Source organism: Furipterus horrens, unplaced genomic scaffold, assembly GCF_987537825.1.
Source record: "Furipterus horrens unplaced genomic scaffold, mFurHor1.1.pri manual_scaffold_5, whole genome shotgun sequence".
NCBI lineage: Eukaryota > Metazoa > Chordata > Mammalia > Chiroptera > Furipteridae > Furipterus > Furipterus horrens.
In genome coordinates, this window is record NW_028327175.1 from 49,730,460 (window position 1) to 49,756,645 (window position 26,186).

A 26,186-nucleotide genomic window follows, 5' to 3' on the forward strand; every position below is an offset into this window, starting at 1 on the left:
TAAATACAATTTTATATTTGGCTCAAGTGGCTGTTGAATATCAAGTGGTGCTGAGTTCCTTCAAAGCACCTAATGACCCCCCCAGCCTTGGAAGGAGTTTCACCACAGTCTCAGAAGAAATCCCAGTTGTGCCTTGAACTCTTTTGGCCCTTGGGAGTCATTGCTGCCCAAATAGAAATGCAGGCCAGGGATTTCCAGTGGCCACATGTTATTGCACAGAGAGGTCTGTTCTAAGCCAGACTCATATGGCTAAGAAGGTGTGAGATCAACCCTTAAATAGTGGTCTAGCATTAACATGGTCTATCAAAGCATGCTAAGAAATAGCTCCTTAGTGATTATGTACCAGCTACTAGCTATCACACTAACAGCAAAAAGCAATAAGGGCAGCTTCACATTTCACATGAAAGACTAGCATTAACTGGGCCTGGCTTGCCGGCTTAACCTTCACATAAATCTAGTGATTATTTTAATTTAGACCCAGAAAGAAAACAATTGCATACCAGTCTTTTCTTCACATAGGTTTGTGTAGCATTAAAATTGTTATGGTTTAAATACTAGGCCATAAAGGCAAACATGTTTAACTCTTCCTTTGCCAAAACAGAAATAATCCCTGTTCTGACGCCTGTCCAGTTTCCAAAAATGAACATACATACACCTTTGTTATTGCACATCTTTCACACAGACTTGTGTATGTATAATATATATATATTTTAAATATGCTACACATAAAAAAAGACTATGGCACTTTACATGTTTTAACAAAGATCATTACACCACAGATGTTTGAAAACTATACAAAAACCCTTACATAATTAATGTAACATTGTTGAATTAGCACACAGGTTTAAAGAATCCACAGAATCCAAGGCAAACATTTCTGCCTTCTTGGAGTTCATTGAGAAGCCCAGCTCATCACAAAACTTGAAGCACAAATGCAGGCAAAAATAAATAAGACTTTTCTGGTAGTTGTAATGGTCCAGGTACATTAGATTTTTAGACTGAGGTGATTAGGTGATTAATAGAAATTAATTAGAAAAATGGGTGTGGGTCAATAGTCTAATTGTTTTCAATACCTTTCTTTCTAACCTGTTCCTTGTACTGAGTGGTTTTCAATCAGCCCTGCAGTGTTGGTCTAGACCAGCATGATTTTGGATGTCCCATTCATCCCAACAAATCCTGGCTAGTGGACTGAGGTTTAAAGGGACCAGCATTACCTCTCACTCTTTCTCTGATAGAGAAATTCCATCTCTGTTCTGCTTACTAAGTCAGTGTTTAGGTAGCTGCGGTGGTTCCGGGTTGTGTGTGCATGTGCTTTTCTGTCTTCTGTAGCACTCAGACTAATGAAGTGAACTCTGGCAAGTGACTTTCTTCTGACCAAGAGAAGCCACATTTTCACTTGTGACATTGGGTATCAGGGTGACTGAGGGATACACTACCACCTTAGCCAGGGGGCAGTCGGGCAGTATCGATGAGGGACTTGCTCAGAGGATCCTCTGGGCTTATGGCAACTTTTCTGTGAGAGTGAGAGTGTAAAAGCCGTGTCAGAAAATGGGTTCTCTATCTTGTACAAACAAAAAGAAAGTAAATTTTCTAACGGTACATTTGAGAAAAACTTTGTTTTTATCAAGATTTGCCTGATGAAGCAAATTGCTTTCTTTAAATGAAAATTATCGCCAGGGTCTGAAAAGTAGTTACTGTGGTGGCACTGGGACTTGTGTATATGCTCTGTCAGGTCCAGGGGCCGGCTCAGTGGCCGCCGTGACCTGTTCTGTGTGATGTCAGAGACAGAATTCGTGTTCCCTGAGCCCTTACCCCAGGCGGCTATGTCTCTACCCCTCCTCTTTTCAGAGAAAGTCACAGGAGTTACATTTTGCTTATTCTGAACTTTGGACTAAGATTGGTGGTTCCACGCCCCTACCCCTACTGCCCTTAGCTCTTAATCGGTAAGAAAAGATGACTTCTGGTAATTAGGCCAAAGGCCAGAGAGGAGTAGAATGTTAGTTATTCCATTCCACCCACACAGAAAGCAATCAGTCTTCTGTGCCCAGGCATGGTTTTAGACTCAAACAGCTTTTGGAGATTTACTTTGGGCAAAGCTATAAGGTATGAGTCTGGTTTCTATAGCTGGGGGTGCTCAGCACACAATGCCTTGCCTGAACAAGGTGTGTAATTAGTTGTTAAATTTTCAAAATGAAGCAAGCCCTCAAGTGAGCAGATTCACAAACCCAACGAGGCCCAATCCTTCCAGAATCTGTTAGGCCCATGCTGCTTGCTTACGTTGCTATGGAGTGTGTCTGTATCATTCCGCAGTCCGGACCTTTGAGTAAAAACAGACTAGCTTCTTTCTGGCCACTTTGATCATTCCAAAGTAAATTTCAGGTGATGGCTAACACCATTTTCCTGAATCAATGATATTGGTAATTTATAGAAACTAGATTAAAAGCACCTGAACCCTTTTTAACAGTGGTAGTTGATTCTTTTTGTAAACAGGTATAGGCAGGTGCTATGAGCTTGGTCTAGCTCTCCTTTATTTTTTTGCATTAACTTTCTACTCTGTTTACCTGGGAATGAAGCTTTTGATTCAGCTCACCGTTTGCAGCTATTTAATGTTATTTCAGTCTGCTCTCAGGATCAACACCAGTAAAAGGAAAAACTTAAGTCCCGTGATTAACTCCTTTTTTTTTATGCACAGCATGACATTTTGTTGCTGTTGTGGTTGGAAATAGAGCTGACGAAAGCATGGTTACCAAATAGCAGGAAAAGATCTCCCCTCAAGTGCTGAGGTTCTGGCAAGTCCTCCCAGGGAACATCTGAATTAATCACAGCTGGTTTGGAGACGTCTGTCCCTGGAATGAGGAAACAGAGTGGGGGTTTCCTTTGGCAGTCAGCAGAATCCCAACCCTAGGAGGAAAACATGTGACCTCTGGTGGAAGAGGAGCCGCCTGGGCCGGTATAGGTGCTAGCTTGGCTGCGGGGGAGCGGACTGAATTTGTCTTCACTAGAGGATTTTGTACTTTCATTCTTACAATCTTATAGGTCCTTATTCTTCCTTTAATGTTGGAGTGGCACTTCAGTTGATTCATCTGACCCTGGAATTCAGCCTCGAGTAAGTTCCACACCAGGATGTCACACTGTCCCTGCTGGACCCCTCTGGTGAGCTAAGCAAGAGATGGTGTCTTGCTCTGCCCTTTAGCACATCCTATCCCCAGTAAGTGTGTACCCTCCAGCTGAGAAGCCTTGAAAGAACCAGGAAGAAACAAAAACACCAAGCCTCATTCTGAGGCAGAGAGGCTTACAGGCTGGCTAACAGTCTCTTCTGTTACTGGAGAAATGCTGCTTTAAGGGTTTAGATCATCCTTCATTGGGCGTCAGGGGAGATGCAGTCTGACAGAATCTGGCAACTGCATGTCAGGGTTTATGTACTGTTTTCATGTCCAACTCTTATAATTTGCACTGTGGCCCTCACGTGTAGTCGTTTTGCTTAGCTAGCTGTTGCCTCTCATTGGTCCTTTTAAGGCTCAGGGCTGTGGAATGTGGCTTAGGTAGGTAAAGGCTAGTTCTTCACTTGACTCAAACGAAGAAAGCAGAGGTGGACTGTTTGACTGTTTCACAAGGTTACACGAGGAGGGAAACGCGTTCAGGTCGTTAAAGGAGGCAGATAAGGTTTTTCCCCTCTTCAATTTCTTCCTGTACTTTGTCACTGGAGGTGGCAATTTCTGCTTGTGCGGAAAAGATGGCACAGATGAAGGTGAGGACTGTCCCACCGATGGCAGTGTAAAAGGCCCAGCCCAAGGAGCAGTCTCCAGGTTTGTAGGCCGATGCATAGTGTCCGCAGTAGGCAACGGCCTTCTGGCAGCCCCAGCCAGCAGGGTAGAGGATCAGACCGAGGATAAGGAACAGGCCTGCAGGGCAGAAAAGGAAAGAGCACAGAGTTGTCATCATTGTTACTTGAGCTGCCAGCTTTGGGGTACGGCATTCTTTCTGCAACAGCAAGTGTTAGGGACTATTTTATGCAGCTAATCATCATGTTATTAGAAATATTCTTGTGTCTTTTGTACATGTTGGAATGTGTACCCCCTAATAATTTCTCTTCTAGGAAACAAGTGAACTTGTTCTTGTTTCTTCTCACAGGGCTCTTACTGAGGGGAGCATTCCCTGGCCTAAGGCAGAGGTTGGCAAACCAAGGCCAAGGAAGTGTGGCCTTGTTTTTATAAACCGAGTTTTATTGGAACACAGCTCTGCCCGTTCACTTATGGATTGCCTATGACTTTTATGCTGGAGCAGCAGAATAAAACATTTACTGTCTGGCCACTGGCAGAAAACATTTGCCAACCCCTGGTCTAAGGGAGTTCACACAGAACCATTTGCTGTCACCCTGGTTAAATGCAAGAGACCAGATCTCAACCTGATGTCATGCTTTCAACAAGTCCATGGGAGTCTGTTGGATGGCATTTACCAGCAAACAACTGCATGCTTTGGACAGAGATTTTATATTAACATGTACATTTAGAAAAAAGTTTTCCAAACTTAAAAATTTTTTTTTGTTTGAATGCTGTTAGGTGAACTCGGCCTTGAGTAGACACTAACAAGCTCTGTTTCTGTTTTGCTGACCCCACCATCTTGTCATACTAAACATCCATTTTTCTATGCCTTACCACTTATTGCCCACTGTGTAATTAAGTTATTTTTCCTGCCAGCTGGTGGGTTAGGAGCTACCCCAGGGCCCAGACTAAGGGGAGGCAAGTGAGGCACAAATGTAAAGGGACAGTTACTTTTAGGTGTTTGCCCTATGCTTGTGGGAACCTTAGAATAAGTACGTTGCCTGCCTTGCCTCGGTCCCGGCTCCGGCTGCCAGTCAGTCACACAGAAAAGCTGCTGGTAAGGAAATCCTAAAATCACAGAGGCAACTGAGGGCCCCCAAATCTTACCCAGCGAAATTTTCTTTGTAGAAAGGATGCTGCAAGAGTGCGGCTTTCCTCTTTGTGGCACAGGGGAAAAATGGTTTTCTTCTTCAACATGACACATATCACAAGGTTGTTAATTTATAACCCAGAAGACCTGTTTTTTAGATACCATGGAATAGCAACTCTATCCTCATAAACTAATAATAATCTTGGCTTAGTTCTCTGGGTTTACCACACCAAAGCTTCCAAGTCATTTAGTGCCACTTCCCCACAGAAAGAGCATGACTGAATTTGTGGTAGTATGAGGTTTGAAGAAAGATCATCAGGGACCGTGTTTGAAGCCACAGATCATAACTTTCATAGAACCATCCTCCTCCTGTGATGGATGGCGTCTTCCCTCCAAGCAGGGCATTTCACTACTAGAGTGAGTTTTGGGGTATGGCTCTTCCTGCTTCCCAAATCACTCCCACTGTTCTAGTCTGAAGGCCTCCAAGGAACTTTCTAGCAGGAGTGCAGTAGAGGGAATCTGCTCATATTCTGAAAAAAAGGTGCTTTACAAAAGAAATTTTGTAACCCTGCAACCTTCTATTTCTCTGTAGGTCGGAGTGCTGGGATGGGAGGCAGTGATGTGTAGCTAGGGAAATGCAACCCAATATTGCGAAGCATAAATGAAAGATGCGGCAGACTGAGGCACCTTGGAGAGATGCTGTTAGAAGTGACTGAGAGCACGGTGAACTCCCCCAAGGATGAGGCAGCCAGTGGAGAGTGTGCTGATACTCTGGAATACGCAAGAGGTTGAACTGGCAATCTTGGTTTGGGTGTCTGGGGTCAATTCCAAGGCTAGAAATCATATACCTGGAAAGCCCCTATTTCTAGTGTGAGCTAGAATACAAACCAGCAAGATAATGGACCACAGCAAAGAGTCACTAAATAAAGAGATGGGTCAGTTAGTAGTTAAGAGCTCAGAATTTGGAATAAGATAGAGGTTTGAGTCCAAGCTCTGAAATCTAAGTATGATTCCTAACCTGTAAAATGGGATAATGTTTAACTGATAAGGCTGGGACTACTGAAGTGTGTAAAGAGTATTTTCTACATCCATAACAATAACAGCAAAACTGGAACATAGACTAGCACATGGCAATAGGCTGAAGCCTTCGCAGACCCTTCCCATATGTAAACACAGTCTAACGTTTACCAGTTATGAATAAGCAGGTCAGCTTATTCTTGAGGGTGTGTTTTGAAAGGTATAATAATTTGGAGAGAGGGGAGGACCCAAGTTACAATTTAGTACCCTTGAAAGAATAAACCACCTCCATCTGAACAGATCAGCTGGGGAGATCGAAATATTGTTGAGCAACTTCTTTTGTTTCCAAGGCATTTGATAAACCTTAACCCTACCTTGTTCCCTAGGAAACCTCACCCAAAGTACATGGAATCTTGTTCCCCCTCCAGTCCTATGTTAGCGCCCGGGAACCGTGAGGCACCATCGCTGGGAGTAAGGATTCGGAGGCCCCTCTGGCGAGCAGCCTTTGCTGCCAAGCTCCAGTGCAGGCCCCAGGCACAGAAGCCCGGGCTGCTCTTCCCTATAAAGCCCCGAGTTTTTGTGTTGTATTTGAATTGTGGCTCCAATTAAATATTAATGGCACGTTGTTTATGTTACATGGCTTAAACAAGCCCAGGAAGCAAAATCAAGGCATTTTAATATGACAGGGACAGAAGACAGAAAGCATGGAGTTTGTTGTCACGTAGCAGCTCTGCTACCCCGTGCTCACAAAATACCTTAATTTGGCTCTCTCAGATCCTTCTGGGAAGTGGACAGGCTTAAAATAATTAAATGATATAATCCTTATTATTTTAATATGAGGCCCCTTTTCACAGTACAGCCAGGAACATTCACTCCAGTACCTCTCCCTGCTTTCTCAGGTGTTCCCTTTTCTGATAGCTCAGCCAGAGTTCCCAAAGTGCTGTAGGCCACCTTAAAACCTAGTGGCTGCTACTGGATGATCCATTTGTGAATGACAGTAGGGGGACTCTTCTTACCATATAAAGGTGCCATGCCTATGAGCCTGGCAAAAAACTCAGCTTGAATGTTTGTAAACCCACAGGGCATTCCACGTGGGAGGGTAGTAATAAGTGGACTGTGGTATGCCTCCAAGTCCCGTTGGACGTGAAGTGTGCCGAAACCACACACTCTCAACCTGGGCAGCCGGCCGACACACAGCGCCTTGCCCGTATTCTCAGTGGGGCAGGCGGGAGAAGCTGCCATTGTCTACCCTGCCCTGGCTGGTGACCTCACCTCCCAGCACTCAGAGTTGTCATTAGCATGGTGAATGCCGTGAAAATACAAGACCTGTGTCTGAAAAGGGAAAGAAAAGAGTGGGCCTTCAGGTAAGCAAAAAATGAAAGTTAAATTTGTCATCTGTCTGGGTATTTAGAAAACAGCTCTTTCATCAAAGGAATTTTAGACAGTTGAGTGATTCAGGCAACCCTCTCAGGGGACTGCCACCCTTAGGCCTCACCTCACAAGGTTCTGAGCAGCCATTCAGGCCTTAGTAAGCATCCCTTAACTGCAGCACAAACATCATCCAAACATATTCTTTTGCTTCCTAGTAAAATTACTAAGAAAAAGCCCATTTAGTTCTCCCATCTCTCAGAGTAAAATCCAGCTCCCTCCCCCTGGCCTTCAGGCCCCACGTGATCCAGCTCCTTATTGCCTGTCTGCACTCCCCTCTGCCTTTCACACCTGGCTCTTCCTTAAGCGCGTCAGCCTGCTCGGAGCTTTGCACCTGCTAGTCCTCTCACCTTCCGTGCTCTCCGGCCAGCTAGTTTTGGGCCGGTCTGTAAGTGCCGCCTTCTCAGTGTGGTCGTCTGTTTCAGCTTATTTAAAATTTCAACCACCTGCCACTCCCCTACTTGCTATCCCTTCTCCTTGCTTTGTTATTTCTTCTTGACACCATTTCCATCCTAGACTTTAAGCTCCACTAGGGCAGAGATTTTTGTATATTTGGTTTACTATAAAGCTAGTGTTCATGCCTGGCACACAGTAGGCCCTTAATAAAACTTTCTTAATGTCAGTGCAATTGGTTTTGTAATAAATATTTCTAAACCACAGTGCCCCTAGGGAAAACAGTAAGATAACTTTGATCGGTAACAGTCAATAAGAATGTAATGTAATGGCTGGCTTATTTTGCCACAATGCCCTGTTCTAGGCCTGGGAATCCCAGAGTTTAAAAGCAAATTTGTTCCCCAAATTATAACCGGGTTTGATGACGCCAGCTAATGAGACAGACTTAAAAGTTCCTCACTTCTTAAATGGCAGGTCAGACAAGAGGCAAGAGAATACTATAAGACATAGCAAGGCTGCTGCAAACTGGCTGTGGCATCCCTGGTCCTCACTTGGGAGCACATCCAGGGATTATCCACATGGGTGCTGGCTACCTTGACAGAGAAAGTAAGGGACTAGGACAGTGGGCATTTGCTTTTTCTTTTGACTGGCATCTCTCCCTGGTGCCTGGCTGAGCAGTGAGTGTCAGCCCCAGCTGGGAGGAGAAGGAAAAGCAGAACGATATTGGCCAGTAACCAAAGAAAGTAGCTACCCCTGAAGTAACTCAGAGGGCTGGTCACTCCGCCATGGCTCAACTTGATAGGATGGTACCCAGGATCATACCACTTTCCACAGGTTAAAAGATACCCTAAGCCTTGTGTCCTCTATCTTCGCTTGCTAACAGCCTCCCAGTTTGCTATACCAGGAGGATTAAAAGATGCCAGCATCTGTTCACCATGGGGTCACCTGTGTGACGACTCAAAAAGTAAATAAAGAGGCTGGTCACCTGGACTGCCCTACAGGTGCCACCACATGCTGGAGACAGAACCCTGGTGACTTCACTGAGGCCCACCAGCTGGTGGTGGCTTTCTCATGATCAGCTGGGCACCAACTATCACAATTCAATGCCTGTCATGCACCTCTGCTATTTTAGTGACATTTTCCCATCCCTGGAATGAGCTTTCAGGCTCAATCCTGGTTTCCTATTTTGCTGCACAGGAATTTTCAGACTCTCTATGGGCAGCTTAATCCTGTGGTTTCGGTTTCACTCAGAAAATTAGATTCCATGAGCTATGTCTCATCATTGCTTTTCCAGTGCCAAAAAACTTAGAAGGCGCTAGGGAAAAATGCAGGAAACACACCAGGAAAAGTAATGTTACAGGCTTTCTGATCAACATTCAGCACTGTCTGATTAGACCAGCCACAAAACTATAGGTCTTAGATAATTTTCTTGCTACTGCCCTGGAATCAAACAAGGTGATATCAAATACAAGTTCTGATTAAATCCTTTAGGTGGGAAGAAAAACATCTCCATAATCTAGCCAAGCCCCTGATTTTTGAAAAATGAAGCATTGCTAAATACATTAAGTAATATTACTTGGTCTGAAGATGCCCACCTCAAACTTTAAGAATATGGGATGCTAGGAATGGGGGAGCCAAGTCTGAACCACAGCTCTTCAGTTTGTGAAGGAAGCGGGGAAAGGCCCCATGGCTTTTTCTCAGTCTTAGCACCTCCTCTTTCCCTCCAGATCAGTCACACAAATCACCACACTTCCACAAGCTGTTGGCCAAGGTAATGGACTCAAGGACTGCCTGTTTGTTGTTTTGTGGGTACAGAAGAAGGTCACTGTTCCTGGCCTGAAAAGTGCAAGAACTAAAGGCTGGCTCCTTTCTACAGAATAACGAGCAAGACTTTCAACATCACACTCCTTCCTCTTCAGACAGACTTCTAGACTAAATAGTCAAGACTGACTAGACCTTGGTTTGCAAAGGAAATTTACTAAAGACAGGAAGAGCAACTTTAAGTGCAGTTGGTGGAGAAGCCCCAGTGAGGGGCATGACACTTAGCCTCCATGGGGCTGTGAGCAGGAAGCTCATTCTAAAGCGATGAAAAATACCCTACTGCCTCTGCAGAGTGCATTCACAGCAGACAGCTGATAGCAAGCTTAGTACCTTTTTGATAAATTTGGGTTCTAACTAGGTCATTACTGAGGACTGTCCACCGAGTGCCCTCCAGGTGCCTGTCCTGATGCCCGGCACAGTAATGAGTGGCTGTGATGGGCAGAGGAGTGGGGTGGTTTAGGGTTTCATAGGCTGTAAACACTTTCAGGCCTGTGCTTCTAAAGGATTCTGGTCACACAATACACATTACCTTCCCTGAACAAGGGGCTCTTATTCATGCCGACTCTGGGGGTACTCATCCACCTGGAAATATCCCCCCTTATCCTAGTTCAAATGTCACCTCTCTGTGAAGCACTTGTTACTTCCCGCCAGAATGTCATTCTCTGTGTGCTCCCACTGCTCTGTGCACGTCCCTCTTTAGCTCTCTAGCACATCGTGACTTTTATATATTTAACCAATAGCTAGTTACTGCATTACCTACAAAGTGCGAGGCATTATTATCAGCCCTGACGATATGGCAGTATCCTAACAGGACTTGGCGTCTCTTGAGAGCAAAAAAAAGTTTTATTTGTGTTATGTCACAGTTTTGTCTTAGCTTTTACCATAATAAACCTGATGGGTATGTCACAGATTAAAAAGGTTAAGAGTTCAACTTATGTTTGGCTTTGAAACACACATAGATTCATAGCAGAAGACTCCATTTCCCTTTCAACATCTCTGATAAAAATTTTAAAAAATGTCACCCAGTGTTGTTTATCCCTATGAGGACTACCCTTTGACGTCGAGGTCTGGAATACGGGCCTAGCTAAGCCTGAGCTCCAGTTTTATTGACCCAGCTCAGCTCCCTACAGCATGAAGCCAGGAGGCTGCCCCTGCCCTTCCCCTTCCCCTTCCCGCCCAGAGCTACCATCTCTCTAACAGGAAGCAAAGGCAAATGAAGCGAGAGAGGGACTAGCTTCCTGTATCCCATCCCCATTCTGGGTCACAGCTCCAAGAGCATTCCAGGCTCCCTGGGGGTGATAGCTTCAATCAGCAAAGTTTATATAAAGCACTGATAGTCCTGGATTAATGGGAAACTAAGACAGGATAGTCCTTGCATGAATTTCAGATCATCTGCCAGTGTTTCAGCTCCTGGTGGGAAGGAAACCTCCGTGACTTTTCATTCTCAGTACCCTTCGCTCTTTGCTCTTCCTTACTTTAATTATCTGGACATCAGGGAGGAGCCCAGGCTCAATTCTTTGTCCTCTTCTGTACATTCTCTGATCCATCACACTCAGCCCCACTGCTTTAAATACTGTCTCTAGGCTGAGGTCTCCTGAATTTTGAATTCAAACTTTAAACTCTAGATTTGCATATGCAGCTGCTTACTCTTGACCTCCAACCTCCACTTGGATAGCTAACAAGGTACTTGAAAATTGTGTCCAAACCTAACTCTTGATTCCTACTTCTTACTTTAAAACCTGGTCTTTACCCTGTGGACTTCATCTCAGCAAACGGGAGTCCAACTACACACCGTGCAGTCAAAACCTTAGAACCCGCAATACTCTGTCGGCAAAGCCTACTGGCCTTCATTCAGCTGTCCCTTTGCCTGGAAAGCTTCCTCTTCTGATTTACCCACATGACCACCTCCTTGATCTCCTTCAAGTCCCTGGTTAAATCTCTTCCCACTAAATTGTACCCCGACTTCCTATTTAATATTGCACTTCCCTCCTTATAACCCCAGCATGCCCAGCCTTCTTCCCCTGACGCCACCTTTTTTCATTTTTCTTCCACAGCACCTGCCACCTTTTAACATATTATATAATTTACTTTTTTTGTTTATTGTCTGCCTTCACCAGCCTGAATGTAAACTCCACAAGGATAGAGAACTTTATGGTTTATACTTTATGTCTCCCCACTGCCTAGAACAATATCTGACATGTAATAAGATATTCAGTAAATATTTGTTGGGTGAATGAAAAGACAGAATGCTGTGATATAAATATTGAAGCCAATGTGGAAAGTTCTTGCCAAATGTTGGTAAATGTTGGAGGAAAAGCTTCATCTGATAACATGAATCCCAGGGGCTGACAGTTTTGGTTAACCTAACACCAGCTACACTTAATGATGAAACGCGCACAGGCTCCAAACCATGGGCCTCGCCTTTTACTTGATGATAAGCACTGAAAAAAAATTCCTTTCTGGCTAGAGAAAATAGCTATTTTTTGGGAGACCACATAGAAAAAAGTAGTAAGTCAATTAAATATAATAAACTTTCAGTTATCTAGAGACCAGCCTGAGTTGAGCCTCAGAGCTGTGAGATGTTCCCAGCCATGCCTGGCTGCACAGGGCACAGCGGAAAGGCAGGCTGTGGCTGACTCATGGGAGCTGCCTGGGCCACCAGGGGGTGCGGAGCAGCGGTGCTGGCAGCAACCTGGAGAAGTCGGGGAAAATGACAGAGGGCAGAGGGCCGCACGAGGGAAATGAGGGAGACGGACCGCGGTGGTTTGCAGAAGAGGTAAGGCTGGTATCTAGACGCAGCATGAGCCTGGAGAGTGGGAAAATAAAGAGGAGGTAGCACTGAAGGCAGACAGTGGAGAACTTCTCTACGGCCAGGAGAATACCTACTCCTGTCGGCAGCTCAGAGGGCAGTGCTTCAGTCTGAGGTGTGCATGTCCGAGTGTGTGGGGGGTGGGGCGGACACTGTTTCTCTGCTTCCAGTAGAGGAAAACAGCATGTTTGGCTACTTAACTCTTAGTCTGGGACCATCACTTGGTACAACTGATGTACGGAGTATTGTCGTCGGCAGCCGTCCGTCTCGAGAGACGATGGTGTAGCTTCTTAAGAGTCTATCTGCACCACCGAGAATGGCTGTGCAGTCCGACTCGGGAGTGACACGGTATCTGTCTCCTCCCGTGTTGAATCGACATCTTGCGATGACGCTGGAGTGTCCTCTCCAGTGAAGCTGAAGCTACAGAGCCTGGGCAGGGTGATATGGAGGGTCTGCTGTTGCCCATGCAGCAGACCCCCCCTCTCTTCGCAGCTGAAGGGTCCAAGGGAAAGACGGAGTCAATACAGCTTGGCTTCAGGTGCGCCGCAGGAGTTGCCGGTGTTGACTACAACGTCAAACCGCCTTAGGGACTCCGGCTCCGGATTTTCTGTCGGGGTTTACTCCCTTAGCCTTTCCCCTGAAGAGGTATGCCGCAAGGCAGCGGAGGTTTTTTGGAGTCAGAGTATTGTACAACAACCATATGCAAGGTAGTTAACATTCATCTGTATAGTTACATCTTTTGTGTCTAAATTTTTATTATTTTCCCAAATCATCTTCTATGCTGACGTTGGAAGTCATGTTGTCAATCTCTAATAGCTATTCGTAGATCATCAGCTGTTGATAGGTGGGGACGGTTTCCCTGCCCCAAAACCCCACGGCGAGCTGTGAGATATTGTTAAGCTTTTGAGGAAGGCACCCCATATCAGACCACATCCAGTTCCCTATCCATTGAATATGCTGGCAAGCTCGTTTCTTCCCAGACATCACGGTATGAACCTGTACAGTTGTCATGTGCAGGGACTTTGGAGACACACTGTAGTGATCATTCTCAGTCACCAAGACAAGGCTGAATCAGGTTCCTTACACCCTTGTTTTAAGAAAGAAAAGATGCAATTTAAAAGAATTTCATGGGTAAAAATTTAAATAAAAGTTACAAGTAAATGGTCCATCAGCTACCTGGAAAACTAACTAGAACAAAAATAGTAAATAGAAGTCTTACTAGGACATAATATAGATTTGTCTTATCATAAAACAGCATTGGTTCCAAGGCTGCCTAGATGCCTGGAAGAGTGTATTTTAGGCTCCCAGGAACACCCATCTGATGGTAAACTTACTGACAGAGGTGAGGACTGTGGTCCCTATTCCTTGGCTTCTATGTCTCCATCCCATGTCTACACTCAGTGCTGACGACACAGTGCTCTCCACACACTGAACTCCATGTGTCATCCCTGAGTCCTGTTTGCTTTCTAGTCTTCACATCTCTGGAGGAACGTTTGGAAAGGTCTTCCATGGTAGATGCGGTAGTTTCCAAGTAAAGATGACATGGCATTAGCTATAAACACCTTCCCCCAATTGTATACACTCACTGCTAATACTTCGAAGCTGGAAGTCTGTAAGATGATGAGAGCCTTTCAATGATCATAATGATAATTATTTTAACAAAGCATCAGTTCATGCTGTGAGTACTGCAATGTGCCTGACTAAACACTAAATGTAACTCATTTATTCCTTGTAACAGTCTTATGAGGTCAGTACTATTAATATTATCATCAGAGAGATGATGGAACTGGTGCATTAAGTAAGGTTACACAGGTAATCGGTGGTGGAGCTGGGACCTAAATCCAGGCCAGATGGCTCCAGAATCCCCCCCTGTGCCATCATACTAGACTGTGGCTTTACTGCAAACCAGAGACTCTTCTAAGGCAAAGGCATCTATCCAGCTGAAGAGGGAAAATGGATATTTACTCAAATGCTGGCATACTTATACCTGTGAGAGGCTGGAGGGCAAATGTTGAAGAACAGTTATGAAGTGAGAAAATCACAGGAGTGCTGGGAGGGGAAGGCTGCCCTGAAATAAAGGGCCACCTATTGTCAGGCAGGTTGATTCACTAACCCTGCAGCAAGATCAGAGAGAGAAGGAAATTCTAATCACGCTTTCTCCTGCATTCCAAACTAAGTGTCATCGGCCTGCTGGTTGCAACATAGATACCACTTTGGAATGGCAACCTGTGGTCAAAGTAACCTCTAGAAAGTAAACCTAGTGAAGAGGTCAGAACAATGTAAGGTTTGCTGTGATGTCCTCTTCTGCAGGATGTGGAACCTGTAGCAGCAGAAAACTGCAAATAAAAGCACACAACTCATCAGATACCAGAGGGGAAAAAATGTAAGCCGTGTTCCACTTACATTTTAGTCTTGGCTCTGAGATTCTGTATGCTTGGGAACCTTCTAAACTTGCACATACACCTAGCACACGAATGCCATCTACACACACACACAAATACCCCATGTCCTCTCCAGCACAGACACATGTAGCTGATCAGACAAAATCCAGCACTGAGAGCACTCTTACCCCCCACATGATATCCCTCCTCCAGCAGGTCAAGCCACTGTCATTGTTCAGCCACCTCTCCTCCTCCAAGTAGCCTTTCTTAGTTCACAGAACAGAGCTGATGATCTGCACCTTTCCTGACCTCCCTCCGTCCCTGAATCTTGCAGCCGTTATTCGTACACAGTAGGCTTGAGTTAATCTTGTGTTAACAGAGATCTACTTGTCTCACTCTCCATGTGTAGGGGACACTGCTCTCAATCTTAGGCATCTGGCGCTCATGAAATGTTGCTTATGATAACTGCAGACACCAAGATGGTGGCCCCCGGGCCTCTTCTACCCAGGGGGAGTTCTGCTCTGCCTCCCAAGTCCCAAAGCTAATCAGTATTGATAGTCCAGCCTGCCTGACTTCTCCAGAGGCCAGAACAGGGCACTAGCCTCGGTACCAAAATTTCAGTTGGCCATTTCACAGTGGGGAGTATTTGAACAGTATTTATAAATAAGGGTGATATAAAATATTACAACATGAATTAAGGATTTCTGCCCAAAATTGCTACCTTTATTTAATCTATACCTTTGAAATCACTTTTTTAACTTTTTAATAAAAAATATATTCTGTAAAGCCTGAACAGAATTTGGTTTTAGTGATTGCCAGTTCTGAAATGATTCTTATTGGGTCTTCCTAGGATGGCCTCTATTAATTATTTATGCTTTAACTGGGTGGGCAGAGTCCATATCAGAATTGAGACTTCCCAGCACTTGCTAAATCCTTCCCTTTTTTCAAATACCTAGAAACTTACAGCCGTGCTAGCACAGTGAATGTAGATTTACTGAGCACCTATTATGTAGTAGCTGGTCCTATTCTGAACACTAGAGATAAAACTTTGAAAAAGACACAATCTGTACCCCTGCTTCTATTCTAGAACAGTGGTTTCCCCACATTTCTGGATTTCATACAATAGTACAATAGCTAGAAAAATTGGGAGGTCAATATTATAACTTTGCTAATATAAGGACACTGAAAATAGCCAGTATCTCCCATTATAATATTTTTTCAACACCAGAAGCTAAAGGATGTAATCTAAGAACAATGGACAGTTCTTTAAATTGACTACATTGAGCTCTATAAAATATTACTCTATTGTCCTTACCTTTCTCGTGTTTGCTGTGGGTTGGGGGAAACCTCAGCACAGAGTGGACCTGCACTTGTTCAAAGACAGTAACTACTGAGAGCGGCCCTTCAGGGTGGGAAATGCAGAGGGTGCCTGTGTTAGGATGGAGGCCCCCCTTTTAAGAATCCTGTTTGTTTACTGTGTAAGTAACAAGGTGAAGAGTAAAGAGGTTCTCTCTTTCTGAGTTCTCTGTCTCTCTGGAGTCCAGGATCTAAATTTGTTATTATTGTATCTCATTTTAAAGTTTCGAGAGTTTAAAGACAAGCTAGACTGGGCCTAACTTTGATATTTAATAACTGCTTTGACAGCCAGGTCAAGAACTGGAGGTCAGAGGGTTCACGGGTAATGAAAGGAGTTTTCAGCAGATGACCACAGGGTCTTTGTAGAGCAGATTATAGCTACATGCCAGTTTAGTACATGATCAATAATATTGGAGGTGTTGAACCACCAAGATTTTCTGACAGGAAGAAGAAAAGTGAAGGATTGATCAGGTGTCAGTTTTTTAAAAAATGCTTGAATTGATAGTCAGTCATACAGTCTTCCTGGAAGAGTCTAGCAGGATATTCATTTTCTACTAAAAACACTCCCATGGAATTATAATTGGCAAGGGTGGGGGCTGGAGAGCGGATGACAGAGCAACATAAAGAGAATTCTTTGGAAGACAATCAGAGCCTAGTTGTCACATAAAGACCTTCCAGCCAAGGCCCCAAGGGGAAGTTTTTCTTACAATTACTCAAAATTAGTGACCATCAATTAAGAATTGCCAGATGCCCTTAGAATGTGTGGAGAAACAATCTATAAGAAACATGCATTTCTCCCTTGCTAAAGCCTCCCTCAATCTTTCTCAGCAATGACTTGTGTTTATATGCAAATTACTTCACTGGCAGTTTCTACAGCCTCAATTCCTAACTTTTAAAATGCATCCCAACAAATTAATTTAGCCAGATTATCCTTTCCCACGAGTCAGTGATAAAGTTTTGCTTCACATTCCAAGTGAGAAGCTGTTTTCTGAACTGTTTATATGCAGTGGGAGAAATTTATGAAATAGTTTCTTGGTAAATTATTCATTTATCTGGCATGTAGGATTAAAAAGGTGCCCCTGTTTGATTTTAACCAAAATACATTGATAATTCAAAATAAGCTGCCAAAATAAATAAAACGTAGAATAAAAGACACAAAAAATTTAGTTATTAAGTTATGAACTATTCAAGACAATAAGTAACTTTCTTTCCTGCCAAGGTCTTGGGATCAGATAGTTAACTAATTCCTACAACGAACCAGGTGCCACCTTTTCAACAGTAAGTTCCTGCGGTTAGCCTTGAAATGCTGAACACAGACACTGCATTTTCGTTTGAAATTTTTAATATTGGCTTCATTTCCTCAATATGTGTGTTTTAGATTTCATCTGTACTGGGAGCTATCTTTGAAAAGGAAAAAAATATCGCGGGCCATTTAATGAAGCTACTGAGAATACTGTATACAGTAACTGAACCCATCACAAATATGGTTGCCTGTGCTACAGCAGTTCTTCATAGGAGATTACTCTTGAAGTAGCAACACAGCTTAGAATACCGTCACTGCATTAAGCTCTGAACGCCTTGTGTAAATATTCAGAGCCACACTAAAGTGAATATTTGTTAATGGAATCTCAACACAGATCATCCATGACTCTGTGATAATTTATGGCTACAATTAAGTGGTTACCATGGCAAACCACTTTCCACATTTTATTTGCATATCTGAATTTTAAGAGAGCTGCAGTTTTCTTCTAGATCTTCCAACTGACTCTTTAAAAATAGATCCCTATCCCCAGATTTACTTAAATTAATGCCTTCCTGGTCCACTTGCTTTTAGACAATAGTTTTTTTAATCTAATGATACAGTTGAGTTCTTTGTTCTCTTTATGTATAATGATATGCATATGTGTTTGTGCATGTGTATACATATATATACACACACACTTCTGTAGGGTGCAGTTTATGAAAAAATGACTAATACAGACTTAGGAGTGGAAACTCAAAAAACTGTAGACCTGAATCTACAGGTCTTTGCACTTAATAGCCATTCAGTAAAAGCTCCTTGAATTGAAATTTAATTCTGGCCACTTTATAACATTTCTGCATTCTTTATTTTTTACCAAAGGATTACTAAAGGTTGATGAAATAGTAAATGTGTCATAATCAGTAGTATTCTTACATTGATTTAGACACAGAACTATTAGAACCGACTTCTGGTGGAGGCGTTATCTGTCTGGCTCAAGAGTCTGCTTTTGACGGCCAAAAGCTTCCAGTGCCTCTAAGGAGGAAGAAAAGCAGGAGATGCTCTCTCTACTTTCCTCATGCCTTTTCTTTGAGGATATTTTAAAGTTGGGCAACCAAGGTCACACCACCCTCTCAGAGACAGCCAGGTGGACTTTGCAGGTGTAAATTTATGGAGCAAGGTCCCTGAGAAAGTCAGGAATCTCTTCCCCTTCCTGTCTGCTCTCCAAGCCTCTCAGTCCTCTCTCCTCCATAATGCCTGGCCTGTCTCTGTGGCCTGGGAGTGATGAGTAGGGCACCGGATAAATCAAAATGGTTGTTGGGGGCCAGGTTGTGTTGTGGTTACCATCTTGATGCAAAGTTTCTTTCTCAGCCTGTGAAAACCAGCAGTTAGAATACCAAGTCCTGGGTGCTGATCAGGGTGTGTTTCATATGCCTATTTGTATTGCCCCATACATTTCTGATTTATGACAAAGCAACTCCACAAGTAGCAAAGGCAGAGACCCTTCACTCTCCTTTCTTTTATTCTGTTTATACCCCTTTTATTCCTTTCCCTTTCCCCTCTCTTTTCATATTGTCCTCCATTCTCAGTTATTGCTCACTTCCAAGAAAGCTGAGTCTGCACCACGAGGCCCTGAGCTGCCACAGAAGGGAGCGATTCCCACAAGCACACTCTCTGCTCCAGCCTGGCAGCGTTCAGCCCCACAGCAATCTGTCTGGTCAGACTGATGGAGCAGCTTGCTGAAGCAATCCTGCTGGACGGACGGAGACGGGTGTAGACAGAGAGAGGGCTACAGGGAGTAGAGAGCGTGAGAGCCAGCCAGACGCAAAGAAGCAAACAAGCCCGTGAGGGGAGACTGGAAGACAGCAGGCAGCCAGGCTCAGCATCTCACGAGCTAGTTCAACCCTGATGGCAACCCCCGCGGAATAGTCCAAGCCAACACAAGTGAGCCAGATCCTGAGCTCATTTTAATGGCTTCTGTCCCAAACCTGAGTCACTGGGGATTCCACGGACTTCTAAGAGAGCCCTTCATGCATTTCCAAAAACAAACTGCTTGATGCTGTCATGGAAAACCTGGGTCTTTGCATTCTATGGTTTCACTATGGATTACATCCAGGTCACAACCTAAGGAAGACAGCTGGCAACAGCACCCTGCTGGCCGATTACCCAGTTTTTGTAATAAATCCCAGAGGGCTATGAACTGATGTGTGTTTCTGGCTCTGCCAAGTGCTGGACAAGTCCTCACCAATGAACACCAATCAGCCTGTGATTTATTCTGCAGGGGAGCCTGAGAAGCCACCTGCGATCAAGACTCAGCTGCTAGAAGCTGCCTCCAGAAATGAAAGGAATGGAGAATGGATATGTCAAGGGAAAGAGGAGTGAAAGAAGTTTTTGGCTTCTTTGTCAATTCAACTGCTATTTTCTGCTTTAAAAAAATGCTCCGAGGACACCCGTAGTCACACCAAAGTCACAGGACTGCTCTGTAGTCTTCAGCCCCAACACTGTCAGTCTTTTAACGGGGCAGGCAATAGCATTATACAGAGTAGTCATGGTTGATTTCAATAGTCAAGGTCAATTCTAAAGACTGTAAGATACCCCTATTCCTTAGAATGCAGCAATTCTAGGTAACATAAAAAATATACTAAAACCTGCCAGGAAAACAAATATTTTAATTATCATATATAGCCCTGTGTTTAAGCCTTTCTCATATATTATCTATTACAATTTAATCCTCAAAACAACTCTGGGGTATGTGCTCCTTTTGTACCCATTTTACAAGTTGGGAAACTGAGGCTTAGAGAAGTGAGGTCAATTTGTCAACATTTCACAGCCACTTTAAGGTGAGGTCAGGACTGATCCAGGGCCAGGTGAGGCTTGAATTTTTACTTGTGACTGAGAGTGCGTGTGAGCACCTAGGGCATTTATTCACGAGTATTTAGGAAGTGTCAGCTGGGTGCCCACCTAATGGGCCTTGAAGGCAAATCTTGCTATCTGGGTTAACAGTCAAGAGCTGATTATTTTTTAAGTAACCCAGATCCTGACATTTCCACTGAAGAAGCAGATTTTTTCATACTCAGCTTCTAAAATCAAAATATCAATATTTTGATGATTTATGTTGTATTTTTATAGACAATAAAGGCTATAACACCTGTGGCCTATTTATTCTTTAAAATTAGGCGTAGTAAAGGCATGTGCTTACAATATCTTGCAATTGCATCCAATTGCATATTTTACAAAACTGCCATTTTTGCCAAAATGAAAGCTGTAAGAATAAACAGTTTGATTGTATTTCCAAAGACTATCTTTTGTTGCTCTGGCAACAGCCTCCTTTCTCACCATTTGTTTCGGTGCGGAGCAGATCCAGGCAGGGCTGAGAAAAAGAGGGGACAAAGGGAGAGGAAAGACTGATGCTCACAGCTGCAACAAGTCCTTGCCTGAGGCTGGAGCTGACCATATGCTATTGCAGATTGGCCAAGAGGAGAGAAAGCAAGTCAGCTGCTTCAACACACAAACTTTCTCAGCCATAGATTCAAGGACCATGGCTGACATTCAGGTTGGCTTGAACTGCCTGGTGTAGACACCCATGAGAGGAAGAGCCCATTGAGCATCCCTTACAGATAGATGCCTCCCCCCAATCCCAGCACGAGGGAGTTGGCTGACTAGTGCTTAGTCCTTTGTTCCCATGATTTCTTCTCCGAGGATGCTGCACAGCTGGAAGGAGAAAAGCAACAGCTTCTCCTGTACTTGAGTGCTTAGTCTTAGATCAGTGGGCCCTGGAGAGCTAGTCTGACTATACAGGAATCTCTGCCTCCTGCCAATTTAAAATTCTGAGTAATTTCAGACTTTCTAAGATCCTATGTGTATGCATGGGGAACATAAGTGATGAGGGGGAGGAGAAAGTTAAGATTTCTTTTAGAAAATCTAAACTTTGGAAGAGACATGTGACTGACAGACTTGAACCAGGGATATGCTTCTACTTTTTTCTCCTCAACTCTTCTTCCCAGAGGCCTGATACATAGAGAGAAAAAGGGAGAAAGAGAAAAATGAGAGAGATAAGTCAGAAATAACTTATTGGAGTATGTGAATAATACCAAAGATATGTACTATCCTTTGTGCCAAAATGAATGTTCTTGCCATTTATGTGAAATAGCGAATAAGAATGCCAAAAGATTTGCTGGACTAATCCACTTTCTTAGAGATTGAATTCACTGGACTAAACTCCCTATTAAAAACTGCATGCAAATAGTATTTAAGACTGAAGGGGATCTACAAGCTGCTTCTGCATGACTGTAAGGTTGTGGTGTTACGGCCCAAGATGGCCACCCCTTACTGTAAATGTCCACTGATTTGCTAGAAGGCACTATTTCTCAGGATGAAAAGCATTCCTAGGGATGACATATCAATTTCTCCTGCAGACCAGCACGCTGATAAACAGTCACCGTAAATGTATGTGAAATTGCCCCTCTTGTCAACCAGAACTCTTCAATGGGACTAATAAATTGTGTACCAACTTCCCTTCATCTATGTGTTCATAAAGCCTTCGGTAATACTTCTCAAAAGTTTGAAGATACACACATGCATATATGCACACACCCCAGAGGCACTGTGTGTTTGAGGGGAATTAAGTAGGAGCATTTCTCTGACAAGAAAAAGATGAACTGGTGTTGAAACCCATATCATTTAACATTTCTGGGAGGTGACATGATAAGCAGAAGGAGGTGAACTTCAGATTTCATAAGTGAATCAAAATGGGGACAATGAGTTTCAAAGAATCAAAATCTAAGATTATAAAGATCATATTTTCTAGTCACTTATTTTTCAGAAGAAGAATGCCAAGTGATGCATTTATCTCAAATAAAACTTCAAGTTAGTAGCAAAGCTAAAAGTTAGAATCCTGGCCTGCCAAATTCCATGACTGCCTAATGGTGCCTGGGTCACTCCTGGTGTGGCTAATCCTGACAGAAGGAAAGACGAGGATTCTGAGAGGTGTCATTAGCATATCTCCCATGCAAACAGACCAGGATCATGGAGCAGGTCCTCTGTCATTTCTCTGGGCCTATTACTCTCCCCCCGCCCCCCCACATACACACATGGGCCCCCCAAGAGATGAGGAACGAAAAACATTATCTTATCAGTTGTTTGGAAAAAATAACCCAAAACTCTTGTTTGATCTATTTACTTGGAAACCAGCACTGCTGAGCTCAAGTTTTCTATAAGGCAGGCTAGAGTGAATTCATTTTAGCTGTTTCTTTACATGCCTGGACACCAGGCTCAGTGCTCACCCTCCCTGCCAAGGAGTTCTGTGCATGCATGTGCCCTTCAGCTAGGTTTGTAGGTAGATTACTGCTTCTCCTGTTAGAGTTCAGATTAATAACTGGCTCATTTATGATTCTTGAAAAAGTTAATTTATTTTCTGAAAAATCAAAGCAAGAGTCTATCCCTCTGCTTCCTTAAGGAAATCTTTTTTAAGATTTTATTTACTTATTTTTAGAGAGAGGGGAAGGGAGGGAGAGAGGAAGAGCAACATTAATGTGTGGTTGCCTCTCATGTGCCCCCAGCTGGGAACCTGGACCACAACCCAGGCATGTGCCCTGACTGGGAATCGAACCAGCAGAGACCCTTTAGTTCACAGGCCAGCACTCAGTCCACTGAGCCACACCAGCCAGGGCCAGCTTGATGATGTCTTCACTCTGCCATGCCCACATGTGTGTGCACACGTGTGTGCATTTTTCTGCCATCGAGAACAAATCCCTTGAGCCTAGACAGACTTAATTCCCTCCCCTCTTGGTTCAGTATCCACCTTTCAAAGCCACGTGGCAGAGCCCATGAGAGAACTGATGGCCTTGGAAGTGTTCTTGCAGCTCACAGCCTCCTGTCTGGATCACTATAAAGGGCTTTTTCTCTCCACTGATTTCTAACCAGCTCATTACTGAGAAATCCCCCAGAAAGTGGAAGTTAGTTTATATTTTCTGATTTGCATAGAACATTCAACAGGCTCCAGGAGACAGACAATTTAAATCAGTATATTAAAGTCAGAGCAGCTGATACTGATTCCTTCCCAGCCTGCTTCTTCCCCTCCCAAAGCTACAATCATCCTGGCTGGGGCTGGCGCGACCAGCCTGTGACCACTGGCGCTGGCCTCTGAATGGATGTCCCACACTCTCATTCCTTCTGCGTGGAGCACTTGCTGCAGGAGGGACCTAACTCCTCAGTGGATGCACTGCATGGAAAGCATGCTCTTAATTTAATGGGAAAAGCAGGGAGTGGGAGCTACTCCAATAAAACCCAACCACTTAGAATCGGAGGAAACAGCAATGATGAGTAACATGTGAGAGCAGAGAACAGACGCTTCTCTCCATCAGAGGAGAGTAAAACGGGGAGAGGGGAGTGCTGGGGGCAGCACGCTCATGTTGCTGAGAACACACTTTCCACACTGACAGGACAGTAGAGGGTCTCGAAGCTGGCAGTAGGCGAGTAAGCAAGTGCGTGCCCTGCACGTGCAGAGCCCGTCCGCCTCTCAGGCCCAGTCCTGCCCTCACACACTTACCTGCAATTCCTTGCAACAGCCCACAGACGTTGAAAATACTCTTCTTCATGATGCTCTGTACGCACATGGTGAAGACGGACACCAGGGCCACCGTGCAGAGGATGAAGATGCCGAAGGCTAAGAAGATCGCAGTGGCCTGCCAGAAGCCACTGGCAATCTCCCCGAAGTTCTCAGCGTAGGGCCCGCACAGCGTCTCCCGCGGGACGTGCTGCAGCCCGGGGTTGCGGATGCAGCGGGCATAGATGCCCAGGGTGGGGTGGTAGGGCTCCGAGGGGCCGCTCGGCTCATTCGGCTCAGCGCCGCCGCGGGTCTTGGCTTTTCCAATCAGCCAGTCTGCGCTCATGAAGGCAATGAGCTCTGCAAAAGCCACCGCAATACTCAGGAGGGTCCAGAGCATCGACCGACAGGTGACAATGACATGACACATATTGATGTTCAGGGCGGAAAAAGAGTCAGGAGTCCACGGGTTAATAATAAAAGTAGCCGGTGGTGAAGGAGGCTCAGGCGGCCTCAGAGGGCAGTCGCTGCTGGGGGGCACTCACTCCCACTGCCGGGGGATCCTTTCTCCCGGCCTCTGGGGGCGCCGTCCCGGGCTGTCATGCTGCCATGTCGGAGCTCCGGAGCGTGGCCTCCAGCCGCACCTAGGGCAGAAAAGGGAGGCGACGGTCAGCGGCGCCAGGCCCCGCCCCTGCAGCCGGGCGCTGGGAAACTTGCCGGTCCCCAAACCAAGTGTGAGCACTGGCAGCCCCGCCGCCCCGCGCAGCTGACCCCCGCCCTGCGCCGCTGGCCTTCCGGCCCGCCTTCCACTCCCACACCCGACCCTTCCCGCCCAGGCTGCCCACAGGCCCCCACAGGACCTTGCTGGAGCAGATCCAGGTCCCCAGCCAGCGCGCGGCCCCTCTCAGCGCATTTGCTGGTCTCCTTTGTTTCCAGGTCTCTCTTCCCATACTCTCAGAAATGACTGGTGGTTCTCCTTATCTCTAGGCAGCGTGACGGAGCCCCGCACCCCTATCCAACCGCACCCACTCCAGGGGCACCCTGCAGCACAGGGGCTCCAGCTCTATCATCTTTTTAGAAGAAGTCAAACAGCACAGGGATCCAGACAGATCTGGATATAAATGGCAGTGAACCATCAACAAACTGGATATGCTTTTTAACATTTATGAGTCTTTTGCCGACTGTTTTGATAGTAGACCAACTAAGTTTTGAAAAAACTTGCACCGAAAGTTTTTGCTTAACAGTAGAGAGCAGCAACACCTAATTTTATTGCTTGGGAATCAAATTACTAGCAGAGACATAGGAGTATTTGCTTCATAGGTAAATGAGAATATAAAAAGAAACGATGCCATAAAAAATAATATAACACATTGCTACCCAGATTTATTTTTCATCCATTTCTCAGAGGATCATTTTTTGACACAATAAACTGTACTAATTAAAATACAAGAAGAAGAAAAAAACTCAAAGAAAAATTTATGACTTAGTCACTTGGCAAAATTATTCATAAATGACCGTTGACTAAGTCTCTTTACCACTGAGTGGACTTGTTGACAACAGAAACTTGCCTATAAAGAATGAAGTGTCCCAGTTCATCACATGTGCCTCTGCCTGAGCTTCCCTTCACCCCAGGTCTGGAACTCAACATGCCCATTGTTCCTGGTCTCACAAGGACTCATTCTGTCCCCAAGGACAAATGGCTTCATTACCAGAAAGCTTTGCTCTAACAGCTCAAGCCTCCTTTCGAGGGGCTTGAACCCTGAAACGGGCCACAGTGCTCATCGGCAGCCCCGTTTTCTGCCCTCTCTCCAAGGCCAGGAAGAACTGCACAGCTCACATCTGACATCTGGGCACATGGCTCTGTTCTGCATGATTAGATCTTATTAACCCAGGTCATGTCATCTGTATAAGAGCTACAAAGAGCCCATGACACTGACAGCAGCTGGGGCAGGGAGTTAGGGAAGATGGAGGAAAGTGCTGGCTGACGTCTAGTGAGAGGTGACTACTTACCTCATAAAACACAACACACTTAAAAGTCCTCTTACCACTGTAGTTATACAAGATACTGTTTTGGGAAGAGGTGGTGTGTTCAACGGCAAGGGTTTGGAAGTCACCAGGTCTGGGTTCCAAATCCAGTTGCACAACTGTTTGGCCCTGTGATGACTAACTTCTCAGAGCTCAGCATCCTCAGCTTTTAGCTTCCTCGTTTACCAGTTGGGGACAGTATGGGTACCGTGCCTCACAGTGTTGCGAGGAATAAACAAGAACCTGCTAAAGCACCTTGCT

The 26,186-nt window shown here is 44.7% G+C and overlaps 1 protein-coding gene across 1 annotated transcript; it reads right to left on the reverse strand.

Moving 5' to 3' along the window:
- Positions 1-1,721: 1,721 nt before the first annotated feature.
- LHFPL2 (LHFPL tetraspan subfamily member 2) lies at positions 1,722-24,614 on the reverse strand. The gene is made up of 2 exons (XM_090276408.1): positions 23,904-24,614; positions 1,722-3,902 (listed from the first exon to the last, which is right to left on the reverse strand). The coding sequence occupies exons 1-2, from the start codon at positions 24,328-24,330 to the stop codon at positions 3,646-3,648; spliced, it is 684 nt and encodes a 227-aa protein (XP_090132534.1). The 5' UTR covers positions 24,331-24,614; the 3' UTR covers positions 1,722-3,645.
- Positions 24,615-26,186: the final 1,572 nt, after the last annotated feature.

Excerpts from the sequence above, each read along its gene's own strand:
- LHFPL2 (XM_090276408.1), bottom strand. The coding sequence starts at position 24,330 with ATGTGTCATGTCATTGTCACCTGTCGGTCGATGCTCTGGACCCTCCTG. Across the intron at positions 3,903-23,903 it reads GCTGTTGCAAGGAATTGCAG|GCCTGTTCCTTATCCTCGGT; the intron begins GTAAGTGTGTGA and ends TCTGCCCTGCAG.